Raw genomic sequence first — 24,606 nt, forward strand, 5'->3', positions numbered from 1 at the left:
CAAAGTGTTCCAAGTTATTCAGTTATTTGAAAAGAGCACGTAGCACACTGGCATCTTTTTCGGACTGTACAGAACACCCCAATGAATTCCTGTTGCTCCTACATAGGTATCTTCTTGGCAAAACAAAAGGGTATTACTAAGTTAACGGGACTGCAAGAGCCCATTAGCAAAAGTTCCCCTGGAACTGGTTTACAGAATGAATGGGCAAATCAAACCCATAGAATTAGCAGTATGTGTCAGCCTTCTATATTATCCATAGAACTAGGAGCTTTTAAGATGTGCCAGCCTCAGGCTTCTTGTTCCTTATGGCACACATGACATGAAAACAAGACACTACCAAGCACCCATCATTACTGATAACAGGGTATTTTAGTGATACTGGCATGACTGAAATGTAACTGCTGATCTGTGCCAATTAGCTAGAATAATCCTGTTAGCATTAGCTCAACTGTTCATTTATAAATCTCTGCAATGCTAATTGTATTTGAAGTTCTTTCTAACACTAACTCCTTTTGTATGGTGCTGAAAGCCTGCAAAACACTCATCAATTGAACAGCTGATATAACAAACAATCCTTTTTTAACCCTTTGCAACCTTGGTGTTATAGAAGTAGTTCTGCATATTAACTATATCATATATTGAGCAACTTCATACATCATTTTATTATATTTTAAAATAAGCCCTACTCTCTTGTCATACCAAGAGCCATACCTTATCAAATACTATTTTACTGACTTTTGTCAGCATATATTCCTCTAAGTAACCACCTTCGCTATGGTTCTTTATCAAGCTTATAACTTAAATCACAACATCCATCCATACATAAAAATTAAAAGTATATTTGCTTTTTATGTATTGCTATTTAATTTGTACCAGAAGAACATTTTGGCAAGAAATACTTAGCTGAACTGCAAATAGTTTACAGTGTTGTTTGAAATTACTGGCTAATGTCAGCGTTGGATGAACTTTTTGATCAAATCAAAGTGTATAATACAGGAAATGCAAGGAAGATTTCATTAAATAAATTTATTTGTTAAAATAATTTAACTCCAAATACAACTGCTGAGTTTGCATTGAGTTCTATGTACAATTCTTGTTTTATTTGAAACATCAAGGTTTAAACAACTGACATTGTTACAAAACAAACTGTTGCCCCATTTTAAGTTGCCAGTTGTATTAGAGCTCAACAATTAACTGTGAAATACATTAATTCACCCCTAGGAAACTCCAAATCAACAGCGTTAAGCCTGATTCCAGAACCCACTTCAGTCTTTCTTCAAACCCTGATCAAGAATTAACAGATGCACAACAATGCAGATAAAAGCCTCCTGCAGTTGTCAAACATTTGCTTTTGTTGCGGAGTTTCACAATTAAAGCCTAACCAGTGTTCTGATGGCACACTGGTAAAAAAAACCAAACAAAAATAAAAGCCAAACATGCACAAAACCCCCTAACCAAATGGCTGACATCTTTAGGCAACATTCTACACAGGAAAGCAAATACCAGTAGTTTTCCCACAGAAAAGTAATGCAACTGTAGCACTGGGGTTAGGGAGAGGCTAGAACCAGAACAGAAAATGTCACCAAAATTCTTTTGATGCTCTGAAAGGGCGGGCAGGGGGAAAAGATGCAACAGGGAAGAAAAAAACCAAACAAGCCAAAAACAACCCAAAAGAAAACTCAATGCAATCATGTTTAATACTCGTGATCCAATTCTGGTTTGTTTGCTTTGACTAGTTTTTGTGTGTATTTTTAAGGGAAAGAGGAAACAGTTGCTCTCACTATCACAGCTTAAAAGAATAAAAGTTGCAACATTTAAAAAAAAAAACAAACCAACCAAACAAACCAAAACCCAAAACTGGATAAATGCTGTCTTTGTAGAAAAGTACAAAGCTCTACAAGAACAGCCAAAAGAAAAGCGGGTCTTTGGAACAAATCATAATATTTTAAGGCATGTTATAAGAAACTTTCAAATACTAGAATTGGTAATCCTATCAGGGTACAAATGAAACAGTGATCCAAGACCGATGACTCCTGCAGGGTGGCCATGCAGCTGCTGCGTGGCTCACTTACCTCCCTTTCTGCTACCCCTGTAATCTGAAAAATCTGTCGAGTGCAACTGTCATTGATTCAAGCTCCACTATCTTCACATTAGTGGAAATACAAATAGTGCATAACTACTTCCTCAAAACTATACGATGAAAGACACCACTTACACTTTCCCCTCCCCCCGCCACATTGTGTGGTAGCTTACATACGGCTTATGTTTTTGAAAATACAAGAGTGTAATGAAGAAACAAGACTGGGAGATTTTTTCATTAATATTTTCTGTTAAAAATTTACTGTGAAATTTTTCCTATATTAAAAGCCCATCTGTTTTATATTAAGAACTTCATGTTAGGCTGTCCAGACTGTACTTCATGTCATTTTCTTGGTTGATGAACAATCTGTGAGGTAATATTTTGTCATCTCTGCAAATAACATTGCATAACATGCAACTCAGTTTCAAATTTGGGTTTGGTTGGGGTTTTTTTTTGAGGGCTTATGCAGTGGATCTCACACTGGCAAGCTGTTCTACAAGAGAGGTTGTAATGCTCAATAAATCATTTCCCAATCTAGACATTTTAAACTTTGAAATATCATTAATTCCACATCTGACATCTTGATTAAGCCTGGCGGCTGACACAATGGGCAGATGGGGAGTGGGGGTAAGAGAACATTCATACCATCTAGTTTAGGCATATAAGTTGTGTGACTCTGAGGACCAAAGTTTGCTATATGGTCAATGGAAAGAGGTAGGTGCCTCTAGGAGGGCGATTCAGAGCACCCAACATGGGCATTCAGATGCCAGAAATAAACAGTGTGCCTATCTCCCTAAGAGAACAAAGTACAGTAACGAAAGCTCTGCAAGGTAGATGGGAAACGGGCTACATTTACGTTCTAGTAAGGCTTAATGTTTTGTGACATCTAATGCCCTTTGATACACTGGCTGTGGAAAGGTCTTGAAAGATTAAGGGCAGAGATGGCCAGTTCTCTTCCATTAATATGATTTCCTTTAGTTATCATCCACTGAACTATAATTCAAAATGTTAAGGGCATTTATGTATGAAAATCTGCAAAGCGTTTTGTACTCAAGTTTCTTTTGTAGCAGATGAGAGCGTTTTTAGGAAGTTCTGCAGATGGAGGCAAAACTCTCGAACCTAACTCCAATTACAGCATTTCTAAGGGCCACATACACACACACACACTCAACGCGCGCACACACACACCCCAGCACCCCTGTTTTCACTCATTTAAACACAAGGAACTACACTGTTACTGCACAAGATTGAAAAACTAATAAATGCATGGTGTTATTTAGACCACAGGCTCAGTGACTCTATTTTTATGGCCAATTTTACCTATTAAAAGATCCAGCTCAAGACAATCTCTCCAGCATTTAAAATCTAAACATTGTGATTGAAAACTTCTCTATACTTTGATTGTAAGACTTCAGAATAGGTATTTCTGTGCCATTAGTCATGCAAATGATAAATACTTCACTGCTATGAAACTAGCAAGTCAGAGCTCGAGCATCCTTTCAAAATAAAATATTTGCTCCCACCATTTAACACTACAATAATTGGGGCAACCTTTGAATAGTGTGTCAGGCAATTAAAAAGCCATTTCCACACTCACCTAAGGAATTACAACCGTAACTATTTCACCTCTGAAACAAATGATTTCACATGGTTATTCAATTTAAGTTTTCAACATTAAAGCTATCAAATAGCAAACTTGATTTTCAAAGGTTAGTTAGGGATCACACCAGAGAACGTAGCCCTTAAAGGCAAGAAAAACTGTTGTCTTTAACAAACTTAAAAATGCAGGATGTTCATACTGTCCCACGAGGTTTCTGCAGAAGGGAACATATGGATGCAACATGGCTTAATTTTCCTTACAAGATGGTACTAGTTAATCTATTAAAGTGTTCCTTGTTAGTAAGGCTCAGCAATTTTTTTTCATCACAGTTGCTTCCTCCTGGTTCAGTAAAGTGATAAATAAAGATGCTTCCTGCTTTGTAAACAGAGGGTTTGTTTGGCTTTTTGCAGACCAAAAACCTGAAGCGATCCTCCATTTTTGAGCAGCAAAATGAAAGATTTTAAACATTCCAATGCCAGACTGTTTCTTCACCCGTCTTTTGTTTTCAGATCTTGCCTCTCATTTCACACACTGATTCAATGTTTTCTATTTCAAGATGTGGGATAAAGTGTAGAAATAATAGCATCAATTTTGAAAAAAATCCAAACTATATAGGTCTCTGGTAGCCTCTTCCTCTAACACTGTCAGAAGTTCTGGTGAAATCAATGTATTTGACTGAACAAACTTGGCCACAAGTGATAGCGCACATCCTGAAGCACGGTAATTAGACACTGAAAGACTTGGCTCTCCTTTCGCACTTTTGCTAGTTGTGAATGGTCTTCAGAGATATTATCTCCACTGCTTTTGTTTCCCATTTCCAAAAGTTTTCCAACTTCTTCAGAAATAGTTGCCGTTGTTGCTGTCTGACTTGACAACACACAGACGCTCAACCGGAACGACCCTGTAGATCAACTGGCTGTGCCATAACATTGCAGGTGCTCAAAGGGAAACATGGGTGAGATGTGGTCATTTAACCCAATTATATTCAGAGTCAGTGATTGACTTTCAATGCTCAGCTCTGAGTTCATGTTGCTACTTCACTACAGATGTATTTCAAGTGACCCACAAACCAGGAAGTGAAGTAGACAGTTTTACCACCTTACAAAATTTCTGCAAATTAAGTCCAGGTTAGGTCATTTTTAATGCTATTGTATATTACATGCAGAACAGCATGGGTCATCTTTGTCTGGCTGTGCTGCATAGTTCATTTGTCTAACAATTTCCGCAAAGAGCTCATCCACCATTGTTTTACTTTTAGCAGAGGTCTCCATAAAGGGGCAGCCCCATTCTTCAGCTAAGGCTCTGCCTTCGCTCAACGATACTTCTCTCTCACTTTCCAGGTCCACTTTATTACCAACCAGAATTACTGGCACCTTCTCATACCTACAGTTTGAAACAAACAAACAAAACAAACACAAAGAACAACAGCAATAATTATATTTTTAAAATGGAAACATTCTAAATGTAAACATCTATCAGCAATCAGTACAGACCCAACAGGAAAAGAAACATTTGGATGACCTTAAAATTTTACGTTGAAAAAATGCTTTGCATATTTCACATTCTAGCAATTTGTTACACATCTCTTTCCCCCTAGAGCCTTCTTTGAGTTCTAGGGAATGCTTCCTCCACTGAATTTTCCTTCCCGCCAGGCAATCTGCCAGGAGCACTTCCACAGCACAGAAACCAGGAATATAATATTTTTAATTTTTTTTATGATGGCGATCTCAGGGTCTAAGAACAGGATGGACGTCCAACCCTCCCTTCAACATTACGTCCTCCTTCTCCCTGAACTGGTATCATATTTTATTTTCTGCTTGTGATAAGGATGCATCACTCTCCCTTCCAAGAGTACATTTATCTTTGGTTAATATACACAGAACTCTCAGGTTAGCAATAAAAGGGAGAAAACCAAAGGGCCAGTAAATTCATTTGCAATTTCAGGAAACATAGCCCACTTCAAGTACCGTACGCACACAGAAGTACTGTTATATAAAAACATGTATTAGTCAATACAGAATATGTAAACTCTCCCTTGCAGCATTCACACCATTATGCCAGTTAAACAAAAGGGGGAAAAAAAAGTGTTCCTGGCAATACTATCACAGTTCTGCTTCATAATCAACTTGGACAGCACAATAGATCATATAAGCCATGAAGGAATTTATTACTTTGCACCTCCTTGTGAGGGGATCTTTGCCAATTTTTTTTAAAAAAATTCAAATTCTTGTCCTCCTTTTTTCCATCCTCACATGCATAAACTCTTCTTCAGATATGGAACTAAGTAAGTGTTGTCAGGTTTTAAATTTACATATTTGCCATAGCAGAGAAGAAAACACTGGGCTTATTTCCAAAATACTCTTACACAGGTTTTCTCATGAAAGCAACAAGGACTGAGAGAAAAACTGATTACAGCTTTTAGCACTTAAACTAAACAAAGATTCAAGAGAAACAAGATGGTTCCCTCTTAATTTAAACCTGATTTTCTATGTTGTATTAGCTTAGTATTACTGCTTTGAGTCAAATCACTTGAGTAAGACAGCTGCAGACAGACAACAGTCACAGCTGACACCTGCAGCAGTTGGAGATGCCATTGTCCTGAAGGCACCTATAACCCCTTCTCCATCCATCCCACCCACCCTCCCTGCATCCCAGGCAGGGCAGCAGAGCAGATCTGGTGCACGTGTCTCAGCTGGTTGAGGGAAACATCCAGCAGCTTGGTCTAACCTAACAGTCATGATGAAACTCAGCACTGGAACAAGGAACCTATGTGCTCCTGGTGGGCTCTACTGCAGGGACAGTGGGCTCCCAGAGAGTCAGGAAAGGACAAAAGGGCAGTGACTTCTCAAACCACCTCAGCAACTCTTACACCACTGCAGCAGTATCAAAAATTGGTCCAACTAGGCCACAAGATGCAGTTGAAATTCTAAACTTAGTTATGCATCTTTGCTAACTATGGGAATGTCATTTAATCCACAGTCTGGGGCTGCGGTCAACAATTGTAGAGAATTCCCCTTTCACCATTTATCCTATCCTCGTTTACCATCTGAAGAGGCACAAGCCATTGCTTACTCTGTGGATATACAGTATTTAGCACAACGATACCTCTGGAACTCTAGCAAGAGCTAAGCTGCCATTAATTAAGTACCAAAATACACACAAGCATCTTGAAATCTGTCCTCCCGCATTTAAACACATGATAGCATAGTCTTTAATTACATAAGATGGATGGCATTCAACAGATAAAGAGAGTAATTCAACATTTCTTTTTATCTTTATTGTTCAGATGCATGCGTCCGATTGTGTTTGCTGTACAGCATTAAAACCCCTTCAATGAAAGTGGAATAGGGTACACTTTCACATTTCTTGGTATCTGAGGACCCCAAACTTCCCTTGCCCCCCACCAGCTCCTCCAGGTATTCCTTTATCTTCTGAATTTTACCAGTGGGAAAAATTGAGAAATTCAGAGCAGCCACTTGACAACCATTCAGCAAAGAATTAGATGAGCCAGAATTAAAACACAAGATTACTTCTCGTTCTGCAAGATCACTCCAATTCACTGAGAAACATATATGAGGGGGAAAAACCCAACCCTCACTTGTTGCAGATTTATAGCCAGTTCCACTGAAATATTCAAGTGCTTTAAAAGGTTTAGGAACCCTAGAAAAGCTGGGCAACTAAATATCTGAGGATCTATTTAATACTGAGTACTTAGCACCTGGGAAACGGAGTGGTGGAAATAATGCAGTTTTGTACTACCAAACAAAAAGAAGAACTGACAAGCTGACAGGATAGATGTGAAAAGTCTAATTTAATTTATTTGCACAGGACCATCTAGGAACTATTAGGTGGAACAGACAGAAGCACTTATATGTATTGCTTTTTCCTGCTTTTGCCTCCTGTATTTACATTATTCATTACCAACCTTCACCACCAAAAATAAGATGGGAATTCTACAGTCAATAGCCTTATTCACCTTATAATTCAGATTTGTCCAATAACCACTTTGCAACATTAAATTGTGTAAGAAAATGTTTCTGCAAAACTCTCACGATGTCATCTTATTAAACTCATCTTCACAGGACAAAAAAAAAAGTTACTCTTGCAAAATATATCCTTGTACTACCTAAATTTTGAGTAGTCAACATTACAGAGAAAATACTGATTATGTATGTATATTCTGCGTGACTTAAGATATTTTGGTTTTATATATATGTATGTATTCTTATGCCTGCCTATAATATATATAGAAACTGTTTGTAATATGTATGCACACAGAGTCATGCAATTTGTCTTTCTATATAGAAAAGTCAGTATTCATTATCTAGAATAACAGAGGTTGGAATATGGCAAGTAATGGCAGAACAGCCCATGGATACTGAGTGGAAGACTGGCTCCAGTATGGGCTTATGAGCTCCAGTTCAGTACCAGTCCTGCCAGAGCCAAGCTGAGTATGGGAAAGCCAGACCGGACATCTATGTATTGTTTTCCCCAAATACCGAGATGATGACGAATTGACTGTGTGTTGGTCAGTGCCATACATCAACCAAAAGGTCTTTACAGAAACTATGTGGTTCCACATAGTGGTTCCAGCCCCTGCTCATCTTCATTCAGAGTCCCTGGAGGTCTCCACACAGTACTTCCCAGCTTTTGAGTTCTGGTAACACACCATGGAAACCCTAGCTCTCAACTAAATCAAGCCCTACAAGCTCCGAAGTTCAGGCTGGCTCTCCACCCTTTATCTCACAACAGTGCCAGAATTTCCTGCCTCACTTCGTATTCCGAGCAAATTTATTTCTGATAGGTACGGGGGAGACTCCTCCCTCAGTGCTCTCCTCACCGTGGCTGCCGATCTTGCTGGAGGTGACTTTTGCCTGCTCCTGGAGGCTTCACTCACCATTTGCAGAGCTTGGACTGGCCAGGCATTGGTAGACCCACCACTGAGGTGCTGTGCAGCAGCACAGGCCCGCAACGGGGAAGGGTGATTTCTCAGACATAGTGGAATTACACAATTCCAATGAAATTTGAGGGCAAGAACATCACCTCTTCCTCACACGCTTTTCACCCTGCTGGATTTCAGTAAGCCAAGATCTGCCCTGCAACACCCAAGCAACAATGCAAGACCCTTCCATACAACACCCGAAAAAACATATAAAATTGCCAAACTTAGGAATTCACGAATGCTTCCAAAAGCTTCAAGTAGGACCTAACCTACTCACAAATACTTATAGCAGAGCTAAAGAGGCTAACCTCCCACTCCTCATCTATACCAGAGCCCTGACAAGCCGGACTGCTGCTGCCATTGCAGGATGTCCGAGGGGGCAGCTCAGCCCACTGCAGGAGCTGGGCAGGGGTCTCTCCTCTCAGTGCTGCCCATCTCCAGCACTAAGGTATGGGCAGGGGGAGAAGTGGCACAGTTCTGCTCCTTGTTCCTGGAGCAGGAAAATCCAATTTCCTCAATACTGCTGAAAAGCTTCAAGCGGCACTGATCGCTCCTAATGAAAAGCATGAAGGCCACCTGAAAATGAGAATGCCTGCTGGTTTCATCTCTGTCGGTGCAGCACAGTATGTATTCTAGGGCAAACATCATAGCAGAGCCTGTAAGAAATATACTCAAATGCAGCACAGGAAGGCTTGACTTTTCAAGACCTCTTCAGGCGCAAGTTTTTGCAAGACCAATTACACGTGTTTGCAGAACATGTTTAAAGAACAAGGTACCTCACCCTGTTTAAATGATCTCACGATCTTAAGCTCCAGCGTGACAAGATACTGAGCAGTGGCAACTCCTGAAGAGGTAATACAATTGCAGCCATTTACAGCCCCATGAAAGACACCGGTGCAGAGTCAAATACCATCATATCCAGGATATCGCTACTGTCACGGCACAGTCATTACTGCATAAAAGACAACCAGCATGTAATTCCCAGTCCCAGATAACTACTCAATGCTAAAACCCATGTTTCTATCCATCTTTAATGAGTTTCTGGGACCAACAGGCTGCAGTAAATCCCTCAGTTTTCCCGAGGATGGACACCATAGCCATGTAGAATCAATAAATACACAGACTTTAAATGTTTTATGTGGCCCAGCCATGCACCACTGACCACACAGCCTTACACTTCACACAATGATCAACAGTTTCTATATTTGATCTTACCTCACATGGCACATGTATCATCCACATTTCTGTTTAGGTTAGTATGTATACTTTGAATTAACAGCTTATAACAGTCAGAAAGCCTCAAGATGAATGCTATGGAAATGATCCTCAGAGATTTTTACCTCCTGTTTTCTCTACCTCTCATTTTACTCAGGGAGAAAAAAACCACGGGCAGTGCTTGACATTGCATCTGAATCTCTTTTACAAGGTACTTACCAGATTTCTGGTTACAACTGTCATTGGATAAAGATAAAAACCAAAGATGATGTGCAGTGAAAATATAATAAAAGCAAAGAATAAATGAGTAAGAATTACAAAGCAAACAAACCACCGAACAAACCCCCAACAAATACCTCACACCAAGACTAATAAACTGTGCCAGAGATTACCCAGTACTCCTAAACAGGGGGCAGGAAAAGCAAGCTGGACCAGTACAGGAGAAGTTACTAAAAAGTTCAGATGGGTTCCTGCTTTGTAATTTCATATTCTTGAAGTGTTGCATCTTTTCCAGAATTTTTGCCTGAGCTTCGTATCAGAGCCAAGTATGTTCAACTAAAATGCAGAAACTTTCTGTAGAGTAAAAAAAAAAAATCAAAAAACCAAAGAACAAAAACGTGTATTCTTGAAGACTATTTCTTATAACTAGCTTCAATTCTGTTGAAGTTTGTGGAAAGATGTAAGATTTCTAGCTTTACATGTTAAATACTAGGACCACTAAATATAAAAGGCATCTATACATGATAACTATTCCTAATCATCAAAAGAAGTCTTCAGTACTAAGCCACTTTAATCACCTTCTACATGCAGAGTGTCTCATCTCCTCCCCTATTTTACTAATATATTTCTGACACTTCTAATTGTCTTTCAAAAAAGAAAGTAATTTAAAGGACAAAGATATTTTTTACATCATTGTTGTCCCTAATATCAGAAAGTCAGTAAAAATACTCTTCATTTCAGACTTAACAGAAAATTTGTGGTAACAATCCTGCCAAAATACACAGTAAAAGAATTCTGGGCAATATGAACTAAAGTATCAGAAATTACAGTTAAACCTATTAGATTGTTTACAAATTCATGCATAAATACCACTAAGCATTATTTCATAACGTAACTTGCAAACTTTGATTGCCTGCAGTAAAATCTGTCACAACTTAAACTAGAAGTTTCCTCATCTAGAGAAAGAACATATTCCCAGTGTGACTATCAAGACTTTTCTTATCCCTTTCACACAATTACTTGGACATTTAATACAGGATCCTCAATAGTTAAAAACTCGCATCAGCTTCAGAAGATGAGAGTGGTGTCCATGGGGGGGGGGTGGGTGGGTTGGAACTAGATGATCTTTAAGGTCCTTTCCAACCCAAACCATTCTATGGTTCTACAAATAGACAGTGTTCCCTAGCCTGTTTCTGAGCCTCTCATACACCAGGATGAGAAGCAGCAAGACCACAGAATTGTCAAGGGGAAACCAAACAATCTTAATCTTTTGCTGAAAGCTTCCAGTTCTTAAACCAAAACAGCAAGAAAAACATATATACTTCTAAAATAATTACTACCTTGGCTTAAGAAATTCAGCCAGAGAAGACTTTTCACTTTTTCTAAACCTTGATTCTTTGTATTTTGGTAGCTTTACAGCTTCTAACATTGTGAGTTAAATCAACAGCAGGGGCTCGGTCTGCAGAGCCTGCAAATACACACCAATGAACATGTGTGTATTTACAAATATATTTATTACATCTATAGAATTTATATTTTTATATCTTATTATAATTTTTATATTATGAATATATCTATATAATATATTATATATTTATAATATATAAATAAATGTGTAGATTTATGGAATGTGCCAGGAGATAGATAGGTATATCTAAAAGTAGGCAAGCTTCTGCAAAGTTTGAGTACCTTGCTCTCTAATGGAAATTATTACATCTTCACAGGTAAATCCATACAGAACACCTATAATACCCCCACCATTCTGATGCAAACAAGTCACTCCAGTTTACCAATTAATTGCATTTAATATTTGCTTTTGTAAGCTATATTGTGCAAGGCTTTAATTACTTAAGCAACAACTCCAAACAACAACAAAAAAAAGCGTCTTAAAATCATTTGTATAAATGAGTAGATGTTCAAGACCTTATTGGAAGTCCCACTGCAATTAGGTGGCTGAGTCATGAATTAGTTTGCTATAAAGAACAGCCTATGGCCTAATTGCAGGACTGGGGATTTAACATTTTATTCTAGGCTTTGACATGAACTCCTTATATAGCCTTTGGGAAAAAAACTCTTCAGATGGATCAACTGAGGTATATAAAGTCAGAATAATTTTACTTACTCATAGGGGAGCAAATTAAATAATTATTGTAAAACAACTTGAAGAACAATATTAGAATAATGAATAAGCACCACATCACATCACTTTTGAGCTGCAGAAACTACGTTTATTCTTGCACACAAAACTTTCTGGAAATAATCACCTCAACTTAAATAAAATACTTTTAACAGTTCAGTTCTGTGGTTGTTATAGTCAGCTCATGCTTTCCAGTTTGATTTCAAGGTCCAGGAAAAGTCTCAACCAATGTCAATTTTGCTTAAATTGTTTGGCAGGGTCACCCTTGGTACTGTGCTTGTAAGAAATTAGAGGAAATAATTCTCTTCCAAGCAAAAGCCCAACAAACCCCAATGTAATGAAGCACCGTATATATTTGCTTCCCAACTGTTACTATAAGCAGTTTCAGCCAAAGCACCTGAACACATTATTTCTAGGCAGCTTACAGCTGAGACCTTCAAAGTGACAAGAACCATGGATGGTACTATCCAATATGCATACTGAAAGGCCATCTAGTAAACCTACATCCCTTTGCTGCAACAGAGGCAACAGGATTATGCATATCATTTTTATATGAAGGACACTAAAGAACTTTCCAGGCCATTTCTGATCACTTCAGAGAAAAACTCTTAACTGTAGAGGAGATTATATATATATATATATATATGTAAATATAAAATGTATATACCAGGTTGGATCGATCTCTGAGCAACGTGGCCTAGTGGAAGGCATCCTTTCCCATGGCAGGGGGGTTGGAACTAGATGGTTCCTTCCAACCCAACCCATTCCATGATTCTATGATTTTCCACATCTAAGATCTTATGGGGGAGCTAGAGTAACTATAAACTCCTTAGATGTGTTCAGCCTGCTTCTGCAAGTCACTGCAGACGCAGCCTATTTTCAGCTGTTACCTGCTTAAATGGTAAACCAGCAAGAATACCTGAAAATCCAATGCCCTGCCAACATGCCCAATGAGAGAGGAGTTCACTATTCACTGAAGGGAAGTCCTAAAGAAAAAAAACTTGATCGTCAAGACCTTAGGGAGACCTTTGCTCATTAAGTTTGCAGAACTCCATGAATTTTTAAATCATGTCCCATGACATTATTAGCTCCCCTTAAAGTAAGGCTCTGGCATAAGAACTGACAAACAGCACTGAGGGCTGGGGATGACAACAAGAAGCCCAAGACAGGAGTCACAGCGGTTCACACCTAATGGCATTTCAGATGCTCAAAAGCCTTTGTAAACAAGAAATTAGCTTTCACCTTAAACAGGGCACCTCTCCCTATTATCTATCATTAAAATTCATATCTCATCTAATACTGAAGTCTATTATCCAGTGATATATAACAACCACCTGCTTAGCAGCAGGTCTACTGTGAGCATATCCAAACAGTATTTTAATGCTTGAGTTCCCTCTCTACGCCAATCAAAATTCTTGTCTTATGCAATTGAGAATCAACATCACTTTGTTGAAATCCTGAAGTGCTTGCCACATTTAGCAACTCAGAAACACTGGAATTTTCAAATAAGAATTTTCTATTTCTTGGTATAATTTAAGAACTTTAAGAAACCACAAGTTTCAATTCTATATAAGATGCAAGGCAAGTGTTTCACCTGACATTTTGTTTCTAAAAGCAACAGGAAAATCGTGATGTCCTACAAATCTGAGATTCTCACAGGTGCACAAATTTCACTTATTTTCCATCTCTATACTCAGTTTGCATTGAAAGAAGTCTAGTTGCCAAGAAAACAATGAACAGATTACAAGGCACGGTATGGCTGCTTAAGTACAGTTCTTGCTCAAAGTTTCCAGACACTAAAGCTGAGCATTTAATTTTTTTTTAAAACTGCTGCTACTAGCTGTAGGAATGACTCAACATCTCCAAAATTAGGTCTCATTTAAGTATTGAAACTTCTGTGTCCATAACTGAAAGTTATTCTTAGTGATCATATTAGTTTTCTGATCTTAAATATTTTTAAGCTGTATGCCATGCTAATACATTAATGTTTGTTCCAATATAACGAGCATGACTGGGTATGTCAAGGTTTTTGGTACCTACCAAATGTACAACATATGCAAGATACTAAAATTAAAGAGGCTACTATCTACCTTTTATTTGTATTTTGAAGTCTTAAAGACAATTATTTAAAATGACCTTTTTTTCAGACATAACCACTTAAAATTAAATTTTATCCTCTGATACCTTGCAGAAAACACATTAAATGTCAAGTAAGATGAGTGCTGACACATGATTTAAGAGATGCAGGTTCAGTTCCATCCCCCGTTACAGGCTTCCTATGCAGTTTTTAGCAAGTCCCTTTAACTCTGTACCTCCAATTTCCAGCTGAAGAAAGCAGCAGTTGCCAGCTTTAAACTCTGAACACCTATGGCACATAAACACTTCTGAAGTCTTCCACCCGTCATGATGGAGGCACCTGAACATCCTGAAGGATGCATTAGCAGTTTTGCTTGGTCTTCAAGAGAAAAACATCCTGCATCCGAGCTATTCTCAGCAGTAGGCTATGTAGCACCACAAACCTTCAGGCTTTCTTTACAAGTACATTTACAGGTACATTAGGGCAGAATCTGCACCAACATCAAGCTTGCCAGAAGAAAGAAAAAAGCTATCGGATTAGGTGTGCGTCAGACTCAGAGCAAGAACACCAGCCTGGGGGACAAAGCCAAGGTTGTTACCTCACTTCAACACCACTGGCTTGAGCAGAAACTGCAAGGGCTCACAGTATCTTAAAAGATATGCTGACATTGAGGATTCCTCCTCCTCCCTGCTTCTCTGTACACAACTTCTACAAGGTCAGAAAGCCTGCCTATTCTGACAACATGGGATGGAATGGGTCCCTTTGCAAAGGCAATAAAAAATGCAGATACCTATTAAAAGCAATATAAGCTTCTTGCACATCATACAGCAAATCTATGGATTTTAACTTTCATATTTTTAATGTTTTATATTGCTGTGTTCAAAGTTAACAGTGACTAACAAACACTACCATTTTTCTATTAGTACATGCTTTGTCACAAGAAATTTCTCTCAGAAGCGTACCACTTGACTTGCAAACCTTTAGATGAATTACTGTATTATTTTAAAATGCACTGTAAACTTACTGCACAACGAAGTACTGAAAAAGGTGAAGGAGGAGAAAAAGTAACGAAAAGGATTTGTGCCAATTCAGATATACCAAAGTTTACACCTGCAGCTGGGTTAAAGAAAAATCTGTCTCAAATATATTGTTAATATTCCATTTGGAAAAGCTGAAGCAGCATTTGGCCCTTCTATAAAGCACAGAAACTGGGAAGTAACTTATGAGGACAACGGTGGGTCTAGTTTCTTATAGATTTGGTCAATGCTGGTATCTGAAATTCTAGTTTTTCCTTCTGTCTACAACTTTTCCCCTCACCATTCCCCAGTTCATAATTAGAGCTGAGCACATGCCACAGTTTCTTCCACAACTAAGAGCACTGACAGGGTGTCTTTCCAACCAATAGTTCAGATAAATTAGAAATCTAAATAATGATTAAGTTCTGTTCCAGACATTGAGCCACAGAACCACTGGGCCAGCAAGGAACCTCAGGAGGTCTTTAGTCCAACCCCCTGCTCAGAGCAAGGTCAGTCAGATCTCAAGCAGCTTGCTCAGGGCCAGCTGCAGTTCAGTCTTGAAAAACCCCAAGGCCAGGCCTCCCATTACCTCTTTGGGAACTTGTCCTAGTGTTCAGTTTAGTTTAACTTTGCCACAGAATTCAAAACTTACTGGAAGGTAATGGAGGAAGACAAGACAAGTAGACAGCTGAGTTGCGTAAGGCTTGTTTCCGTATAAAATGGACTGAGAAACAACTGCCAAAGCTATATAAATATTTATAGCTATTAGTTTATGTACAGGAACTGATAATCATACTTACAAGATTCAACATAGACATATATCCTAGAATTATGAAAGCAAAGTGAATTAACCAGATTTTACAGAATTAACGAAAGCTCATGCATAAGTTAACAACTTCAATCCCTTTATCCTTGTTTATTTAAACTAAAGAAAGCAAAAATTTTTAGTGGATAAACAAAGAAAAACTTTGGCTAGCAAAAACAATCAAACGCATATGCATTTTAAAAGGGCCAGAAGACTATAGCCCTGTAAGGTATTATTTCACTGTTCAAAGTGAACACACACTTATATTCCTTTAACCAATTTATAATCACTGATAAAAATCCTACTGCAAAACTATTGTAATAGGATTTTCTCTAGCTCATTAAAATTACACTTTTACAGTCTTCAAGAATAGGCCTAACAATTAATTCAAAACCTTCTTAGTAGCATCACTTGCTTCCATAGGATTAGAGTTCAGGAACTATCGTGTCATGTCATCCAGTCAGAACCACACAGAAAGCAACAGTTTCTCCTCCATGTCGAGGTAAGAACCTTCTTAGTCCAAGAAGTCAGAGCTCCTGACTTTCAGCCTACCCAGACCTAGCCTCTGAAAATATATGCAAGCCTGGATCATAAAGTTCGATTGCCACCATCTGGTCTGTAGATTAGAGCATTACATATGGATATGAACTGTATCTCCACAGCAGCTTTTATTTATTTAATTTTAAAAGAATTTGACCTTTTACAATGAAACTAGCTTCAGGTCACTACAACTTGAAAAAAGTGAAATAAAAATAATGGGATTAAGAGGCAAACAATTTGGCATCAATGTCTGCTCTCTCATCAATCCCTGCTAAGGCAGGTAGATACCAGAGTTTATATGATATTGCATAGCCTGAAGAGAATTTGTGTGTCTAGTACGAAGCAGAGATGACTTTGTTGCCCTAGTAACCAAAGAGGAATACAGCTTAATGTCCTTCAAGCTAATAAAAATATCCTACAATGCATGTAAGACAACTCTGCAAAAATATGCCCTGTTGAGACAGATTTCCTGCACAACGGTACAATTAGGTTACAACTCTGGGTATTTTTCAGAAGATAGACTATTTCACAAAAACTCTAAGCAAGCGGCCACACTGGTATACTGAACCAATTTAGGAGAAAATAGTACAAGTTCTATCATTTTCTTTTACTTCAGCAGTAGTATTACGACTTCATTCATATCCTTTTGACTGTAGTCAAGCTCTCTTTCTCCAAAATAAAATTTGTCTCCAAAGAAAAGAAACAGATAAGAATCCAAAGGCCTTGACTAGTTTCATTAGCAGATGCTCTTCACTCCTGTTGAGTTTCTATGAAAACATTTGACTTTCAACTTGGGAAAGAAAAACATTCTGCCATAACTTCAAAAAGTTGGTGGCCCTTATCTTACGGAATAATTTCTACCATAAGCCTGGTTTAAATAACTTTTAACAGTGAGTGAACAGAGCACCAAGAAAGTTTTCTTTCCACAGTTTTCAGAAGTGACCTCCACCTTGAACAACTCAACTTTGCAGCTCTAGAAATTTGATTCAGAAAAAGCACATCACCTAGTTAAGTGAAACTGTTGCTGTATCTAAAGATGAATATACAAAAATAAGAGCCTCCTAAGTCACGTGGGTTTTTTTTGGGTTTTTTGTTTTAAAAGAAGTTTTTGTTTATCTTCAAGTATAAAATACTGCCTCCCACAATACCACCTCTATGTGGCAAATAGAAAATATGATTTACTGATAACCTCTCTTCTATGCTGAGGATAAACTTCAGAAATAATTTTCTTAGGGGCTTTTTTCATTCTTCCTACAATAAGACAGATACCAATTAAAGAAAAACAAAACCAGACTGCTTCATTCTACATCAGCATCCTGAATGTATTGGAAGACTTGAAACTAAAGTTTAGCAATTCTAGTGTCCAGAACTTTCCTGGGAAGAACTTCTTTATAAAATGACATCAAATATAGGGTATCTAGTACATAAAACAGTAAAAGCTAAACATATTATTCCTCCTTACCTGTGTGTATGTGTATCTCAAATCTAGTACTTGAGTAAGTATGAAAATGAAGCCAGCTAATATGAGGAGCTCAGATATACTCAGATGTTGAGCTATTTATATTTTAAATACTGCATAAATGTTAATTTCTTTGGGTCTAGTCTAGGTTAAAAAAAGCTCCCTTTTTCCCCAGGAGAGTTTTATTAACCTGTCTGACAGCCATTTTATCGTCTCTGGAGATACTCTGTGGCACTGTCACCTTGAAGACCGTTTTCTCTTGCACACGTTAACCCGACCAGCTATGAGGCCATACCTGCACCAAGGTTAGCCTCTGGGCCTCCATCACCATGCAGTGCCCACACCACTGCCCCTCCAGGGCTGCAGCACCTGGCTGCTTTAGCCGGTGCCAAAGCTGTGTCGGCAGCGGAGCGGGTACACCAGGGTCCAAGCCCAAGGCTCCTGGCTGCCAGCATCCCTAGGGCACCGCTGGCTGATAGCCTATGTCACCCAAAGAGACGGTTACGCAGCTGAACGGATGGACAGGATGGACTTTGCTAGCTGATAGAAAAAGCAATGTGTGCATGAGTGTGTGAGAGAGAAAAAGAATGAAAACATTCACAACAACAGGCTATAGCTCTTTGCAACATTTTTTTTTCCCCCAGAGGGAGAAAAAAACCCCAATAAGCCAGGCCAAACTAAGTAATTTATTTGAAGTGGTGTAAATTCCCACACGGACACGAATTTTACTGTTGCTTAAATTAGACAGGAAACAACAATGTGGCTTTACATTGAACAAAACTTTCATATGTGGGAAATGCCTATTTTAAACAGAATATGAGTGCAGAACCTGGTGAAATGCACATTTTGTTTTTTGTCTTGGGTCCTGACCCCACAGGCTGGAAGACTGAAAAAAACCCTGCACATATATGCATATATTTGTGTATATATGTACATTTCAGCTGTCTCTCTAGAGAAAACTTACTTTTGAAGTGGTAGCATTTAGGTAGGTCACAGTTTGTGATAGATTCGCTAAACCATAAGGTACTTTGTTTTATTCTGAGTAACAAAATGTTACCCCAATATTTAAGTGCCTGTTTGTCAGGCTCTGAGTACAGAGAGGATGGTAATTTGTATACTTAACCCTCAACAGCAACAGTAAGGACAGTAAGAAAACATTTGAGAAAGTTGGATTTCTTTTAAGAAAGAGCCTATATTTAAAAGGTACCACACACCCTAGTGTCCATTACACTTTCTTCATTGACTCACTAATTGGTAACTAGAATTTCCTGAAAATTGTCCACTAATTATTTTTCCACATTAAATTGTCCTATGCAGAAAGGCCATTCAAATTAATAAGAGAGTGTGTGGGGGTGGGAAGCCCAGACTGTTCCCAGTCCTTTTAATCTAACCACATTTCTTGCTGACAGACAGAAAGTCTTTCAAAAGGAAGGCGTTTTGATCATCTCTGGGAGAAGAATGTAGACTTCAATTACCAGTCCAATTATCCCAGCTAGAAAAGCAATACAATTGCTTAATTTTAGAGTAATAAGGGAGCACCTTCTCAGCTTTCATCCAACATGGAGCATTTCATTGTCCCTCTCTGGCAGATGAGGCTACCATGACGGCAGTCACTATTTCTGACTAAAAACCATCTGGAGGAGAATTCAACATACGCTAACTTCAGTGATTTCACACCTTCAGGTTATTTGTTTTCTTTCTGGAATACACTCATCTCACCTTAAAAAAAAAGGATGCTTTTTTGTATATTTTAGTCAAATACAGTTTATGAGGGTTAGAACAAGATAGAGAAATTAAAAAAAAGAAAAGAAAGCAATAGCCTGCAATAAACAGCAAATCACATTGAATGACCAGGTTCTTGAGAATTCATGGAAAGAATACAGGGTAAACTTTACCCCGCACACACCAAAATCCTGTTTTCTTTCCTATGTTGAGTCTACAAAGTAGCAATTCTTCCCAGAGGTGAAAACTTTGAAACTCACAGGGTTTTTTCCTCAGTGTGTCCATTTCAAGCCTAGAGATACACCAGGGATAAACCCTGCAGTACATGGTATGCCTCTCACTCTCCTTCCCTCTTTCCTTATGTTTCACATCAATCTGGACCTTTTAAGTTCAAATATCCTGATCTTAGCTTTCCATATATTTTCTTTCCTTTTCAGAACACAGTTACATTGTAAATGTTGGTAGGTCAAAACTGAATTATGTGGATTTAATCAAAGAGTTACAAAAGTAGTAAGAGGAAATAGTCAGGAAACACCACCTTTCCATCATCAGATTAGACTACCATGATTCTCATCTTGAGCTTCTTATGATACCGTTTTTAGACAGATAATGGTGTTTTCAACATGTCCACTACAGTTCAGTAGCATTCGTACTGTCTGCAACTGCCAGTCATTTCCTTCCCCCGAGACAGGGCCCTGCTTTTAGTTAAATGTTCACATCATGTGTCCTGTCTCTAAACCATTACTGCCTCTTGGAAATCACAAATGTAACCAACAGAGTAAATGAAAAAGATGAGAAGAAAAGATGGTCTACCAGGAGGCTGTCCAAGGACTGCATTTGCTCACCAAGGTTCCTGAAAACCACCCTTGCACAGATGTGGATCAAGTCCAGCAACCCTCCGATTGCATGGTCAGTGCAGAATCTGAGAAACAAGGCCTGGTGGCAGAAGGATTATTTCCATAATTGAGCCATCCTTTTAAGTAAAAAAACTAGTACTTGAAACAGTAATAGGAAAAGCATTCCTTGCCAGCAGTTGCCGACAGACTCATCTGACAGGTAACAAGCATCTGACATTGCTTGCTATGACACCTGGTTACAGAGAGTGCTAGAAATGAAAGGGTTACAAGAAGTTTGACTAAAAACTGCTCGATGGTAAACAGGCTCAGCAGAAATCTGCAACAGCTACATAGTAAGACAGTGATACTCCAGTAAGTAACAGAGGTTACACAGTCCCAGAAAGAACAACTATAATGTATATATTCCTGACTAGAGGCAAGACCATTGGATACCCATTCAGTCCAGGCAGAATTATCACCTGATCCATAATGTTATCGTTAAAGGCAGCAGAGGATTCTTAAGCCTAATCCCATCAAAACACAGCCACTCATTCACCACATAAACGGGTAGCCTAGCTTCTCCACAATTTGAATCGAACTTGGGAGTATTTGGATTAAGTGAAATTCCAGAACATGCCATCATGCCTAAATTTCCTGGATCATCATCAAGGATCAAGGAGCAGAAGGCTATGGATTTGCTCATGTGGCCAGCCTATAACAAGTACTGGAGAAGCAGATGATAAGATTAAAAGCTGTGGATGCTCAGTGAGCTATGTTCTTAAGTGAGGCTGCAGACATCCAAACTAGGGAAAACACAGAAGAGATGCCTTTGAAGACTGATTAATCAAGCTCCTCATGTTTGAGATTTAACACTAGAACTCTAAGGACTTTTGGCAGGCTATCTTGCTATCATCTGTTTCTCCAATTTCTTCCCAGGAAAGAGTCTATCATCCCTCAGACAACTGTTTGTATGAGGATAGCCACCTAAGCAGATTCTACTCCAAATATAGTGCTATAATCAGCAATATAACCTGTGCATAGAACTTTTAAGAGAAGGAAGACATCTGAAGTACAAGAATTGTCAAGCCTATGATGTGGATATGATCATCAAGCCTGTGGTCTACTCAGTATTCTGTGCTAACAAGATCATACAAAGGCATTCAGAAATTCACTGCTCAAAACATAAGGAACGGAACTGATGTAAGAAAGCAGGAAGTAAAGAAAGGAAAACATTCTGATGGCAAGTATTTCTAGGCCCAAATACAAAACCAAGGTAGGCAAATGTACCGGGACTCCAGAAGAATTTAGGGAGCCATGTCCAAGAGGCTGCTCCACAAATTTTCTGCCTACCCACTTAATTTCTTGGCAGACGGCATCCATCTAAAGATTTTGTTAAAACAAGGTGGCCGTCTGAAGGCCTACAGCTGTGCAAGCCCAGCTGAGCCATGTACTGGAACCGCAACAGGGTCACACACCCAAGCTCCCTTGGGATTTATAGAGGCATGCAAGCAGCCAAGTCCCTCGGGAGGCCTAATTCACTAAACACTCCTCTGTGAATCTAGCAACACACCAATAGTAAGATACTCAACAAAACCCACAGCAGATACCACTTCCACAGAAATCCATGGGAATAAAAGCAAGTAGCTGCAACCCTGTTTCTCACATGTAAGGCAGCAGTACATACAGCAACCACAGCACCGATCACAGAGGCAAAAGACGTGCACCGTACCCCTTTCTTCAGTCGTAGAGTTTCACATTTGTTTTTCCCAGACGACTGCTCTAAGCACTAAGCTACAAGTGAGGTTGAGAAAATACTCTTCAGTTTTTCTGCTGAAGATGAGCCCCTATGAAGGCAAATTCAAAAATCCTGAGGGAACAACAACAAGAAAACATCAGGTGCCCAAGCTGAAGAAAGATACTAGGGACTGAAACCCAGGGATTTCTCAGGACTGCTTATTCACTTTAGATTAAGAAGTCGCTGCCAAAATGGAAAATCAATATCCCATACAGAGAATGGTCACTAGAAGACTCCCCTAGTCCAGGTGAATACAGCATTCCAGGAAAGGTCAGCTATTGCTCCATGATGACATAACTGCTTCCATTTTTCTCCCATTCTTTTAGAATTTAAGTGTTTTGATCAGCAACAGGGCCTGCCTTTCAAGAGGAGAGATTGTACATAACAAGGAGATAGTTCAAATGCTTTGCTGCAACAGGACCAGCCACCCCAGAGCAAAGCATATTCCTAAAGAACTGACACAGAAGAGAAACACTAAGCTATGTTGCAAGACCCATTTTTTTCTCAATGAAATGCAAGAAAAGTGAAGGCTGACACTGGGGCATGCAGGGGTGAAATTCCACACATCTCCTCCGGTGCATTGCAAGTTCAGAAGCTCACCGCCAGGTGACTGCCTGCTTTAGACAGCATCCTGCATGCTTGGCAGAAAAACAAAACCAGCCTCTCCTACCCCCAAAACCCCCACTGTATACCAAGGAGGTTCTCTCTTAAAGAATCCATGCAGATCAAACAGATTTAAGTGGTTCTATGCTGACACTCCCCACCACTCTCCTCCCCAGATCTGACACCACACCCAAGTGGACGAAAGCAATGGGAGAATTCGTTCCAAATTACTGCTTGGATTTTGATTGTGGACCGCAACGTTAACCCAGCAGAAGGTGACTCATGCTTCTTTCTTCCAGGCATTGTAGGGAGTAACCTGCATGTCAGCTACCAAGAATCTAACTGCTCCTGAGACTAGCAGAGCAGATGCCTTCTTTAAGCAGCAAGATAGAGAGCCTGGATTTGATCGGAGACTGAGAAGCACGCAGGCCAGTTAAGATTTTTTTAAAGTTTATTTTTTTGGGGGTGGGGGTGAAAGGCATCTGATAAAATGCTCTAGAAGGAACAGTTCAAGGTGACCAACTTCTGCTCTCCAAATTCTTTTGAAAATAATTGAATTTCTAAAGTTAAAAGACTCCACAACCTAAACCACAAACACAAAACGCACCACCAGTTGACTGGTTTTCAGCAGAATTACTACAGCAGAAGAGGGGCAAATTTTGAACCTGGAGGTTGAAGACTACTACTAGGAAAGCCCTTTACAATGTCAAGTCCTTTTGGCAGTAGAAAGTGATCCACAAGCTGAAAAACCTTCTTAAGAACAGTATACAAATAAGGACAGCTGTCATGTAGTTCAAAAAAACCCACACATGTCCAGGATTCTGCATCACGACCAAATGCAATTAAAAAATACAGAGGTGGGTAGAAAACCAAAACCACTATTTTTTTTCCACGCTTGTTCATAACTTTTGGGGGAAATTGTATAACCCCCAGATATTTCATATCCATTGTTCTGTTCTGACAAAACCTATCTTCTAAAATTTAAAAAAGAAATTGAAAACATGGAAAGAAAGTTTCAAAAGAAAAATAAATTCTAGAGGAAAGAATTTATGCATTTCTAGATAGGTCTTAAAGTTCATGGCTTTTTCAGAAGAAAAAAGCATTCCAATTATTTGCACATTTAGGAAACATTTCAAGTAAGATTTTGTATAGCAGTTAAAAAAGATGTTACAGCAGCGTGGGAAACTACAACCAGATCTAATCAGATGAAGTAGGTTGATCAGTCCTGGCTTATCCTCTACACTGTAAAATATATTAGGAGTAAGAGGGCAAACAGTACAAACATTCTCCTACCAAACCTTGCTCATCACAGCAAGCACACATATAGCCCAGAGCCTATTTCCTGAAAGCATCTTTTCTTGCAATTAATCAAAAATCCAGGACCAAAGCTCTTCTTCACAACATTCAGAGTACTTAAGTTCAGCACCCTCATCCAATTCATTTCCAGTTCAAATTAAACTGTAGTTGAGTGGATACTTACATGGAAATCTCAAACACTATTAATCTTTTAGTTAAGGTGACTACCTGCTAAACAAAACAATAATGGGAAGTCACCAAACC

The 24,606-nt window shown here is 38.9% G+C and overlaps 1 protein-coding gene and 1 long non-coding RNA gene across 2 annotated transcripts in view; both read right to left on the reverse strand.

Moving 5' to 3' along the window:
• Window positions 1–1,011: 1,011 nt before the first annotated feature.
• The window catches only part of RAP2A (RAP2A, member of RAS oncogene family), a 32,585-nt gene continuing 8,990 nt past the window's right edge, over window positions 1,012–24,606 (reverse strand). The window contains exon 2 of the mRNA XM_055801895.1: window positions 1,012–5,063. Coding sequence (XP_055657870.1) covers window positions 4,826–5,063 — 238 coding nt within the window. The 3' untranslated portion in view covers window positions 1,012–4,825. The remainder of the gene's footprint in view (window positions 5,064–24,606) is intronic.
• LOC129784299 (uncharacterized) lies at window positions 6,932–15,677 on the reverse strand. The gene is made up of 2 exons (XR_008746836.1): window positions 13,322–15,677; window positions 6,932–13,083 (listed from the first exon to the last, which is right to left on the reverse strand). It is a non-coding gene; the product is annotated as an uncharacterized LOC129784299 (long non-coding RNA).

This window comes from Falco peregrinus, chromosome 4 (assembly GCF_023634155.1).
Source record: "Falco peregrinus isolate bFalPer1 chromosome 4, bFalPer1.pri, whole genome shotgun sequence".
Classification (NCBI taxonomy): Eukaryota; Metazoa; Chordata; class Aves; order Falconiformes; family Falconidae; genus Falco; species Falco peregrinus.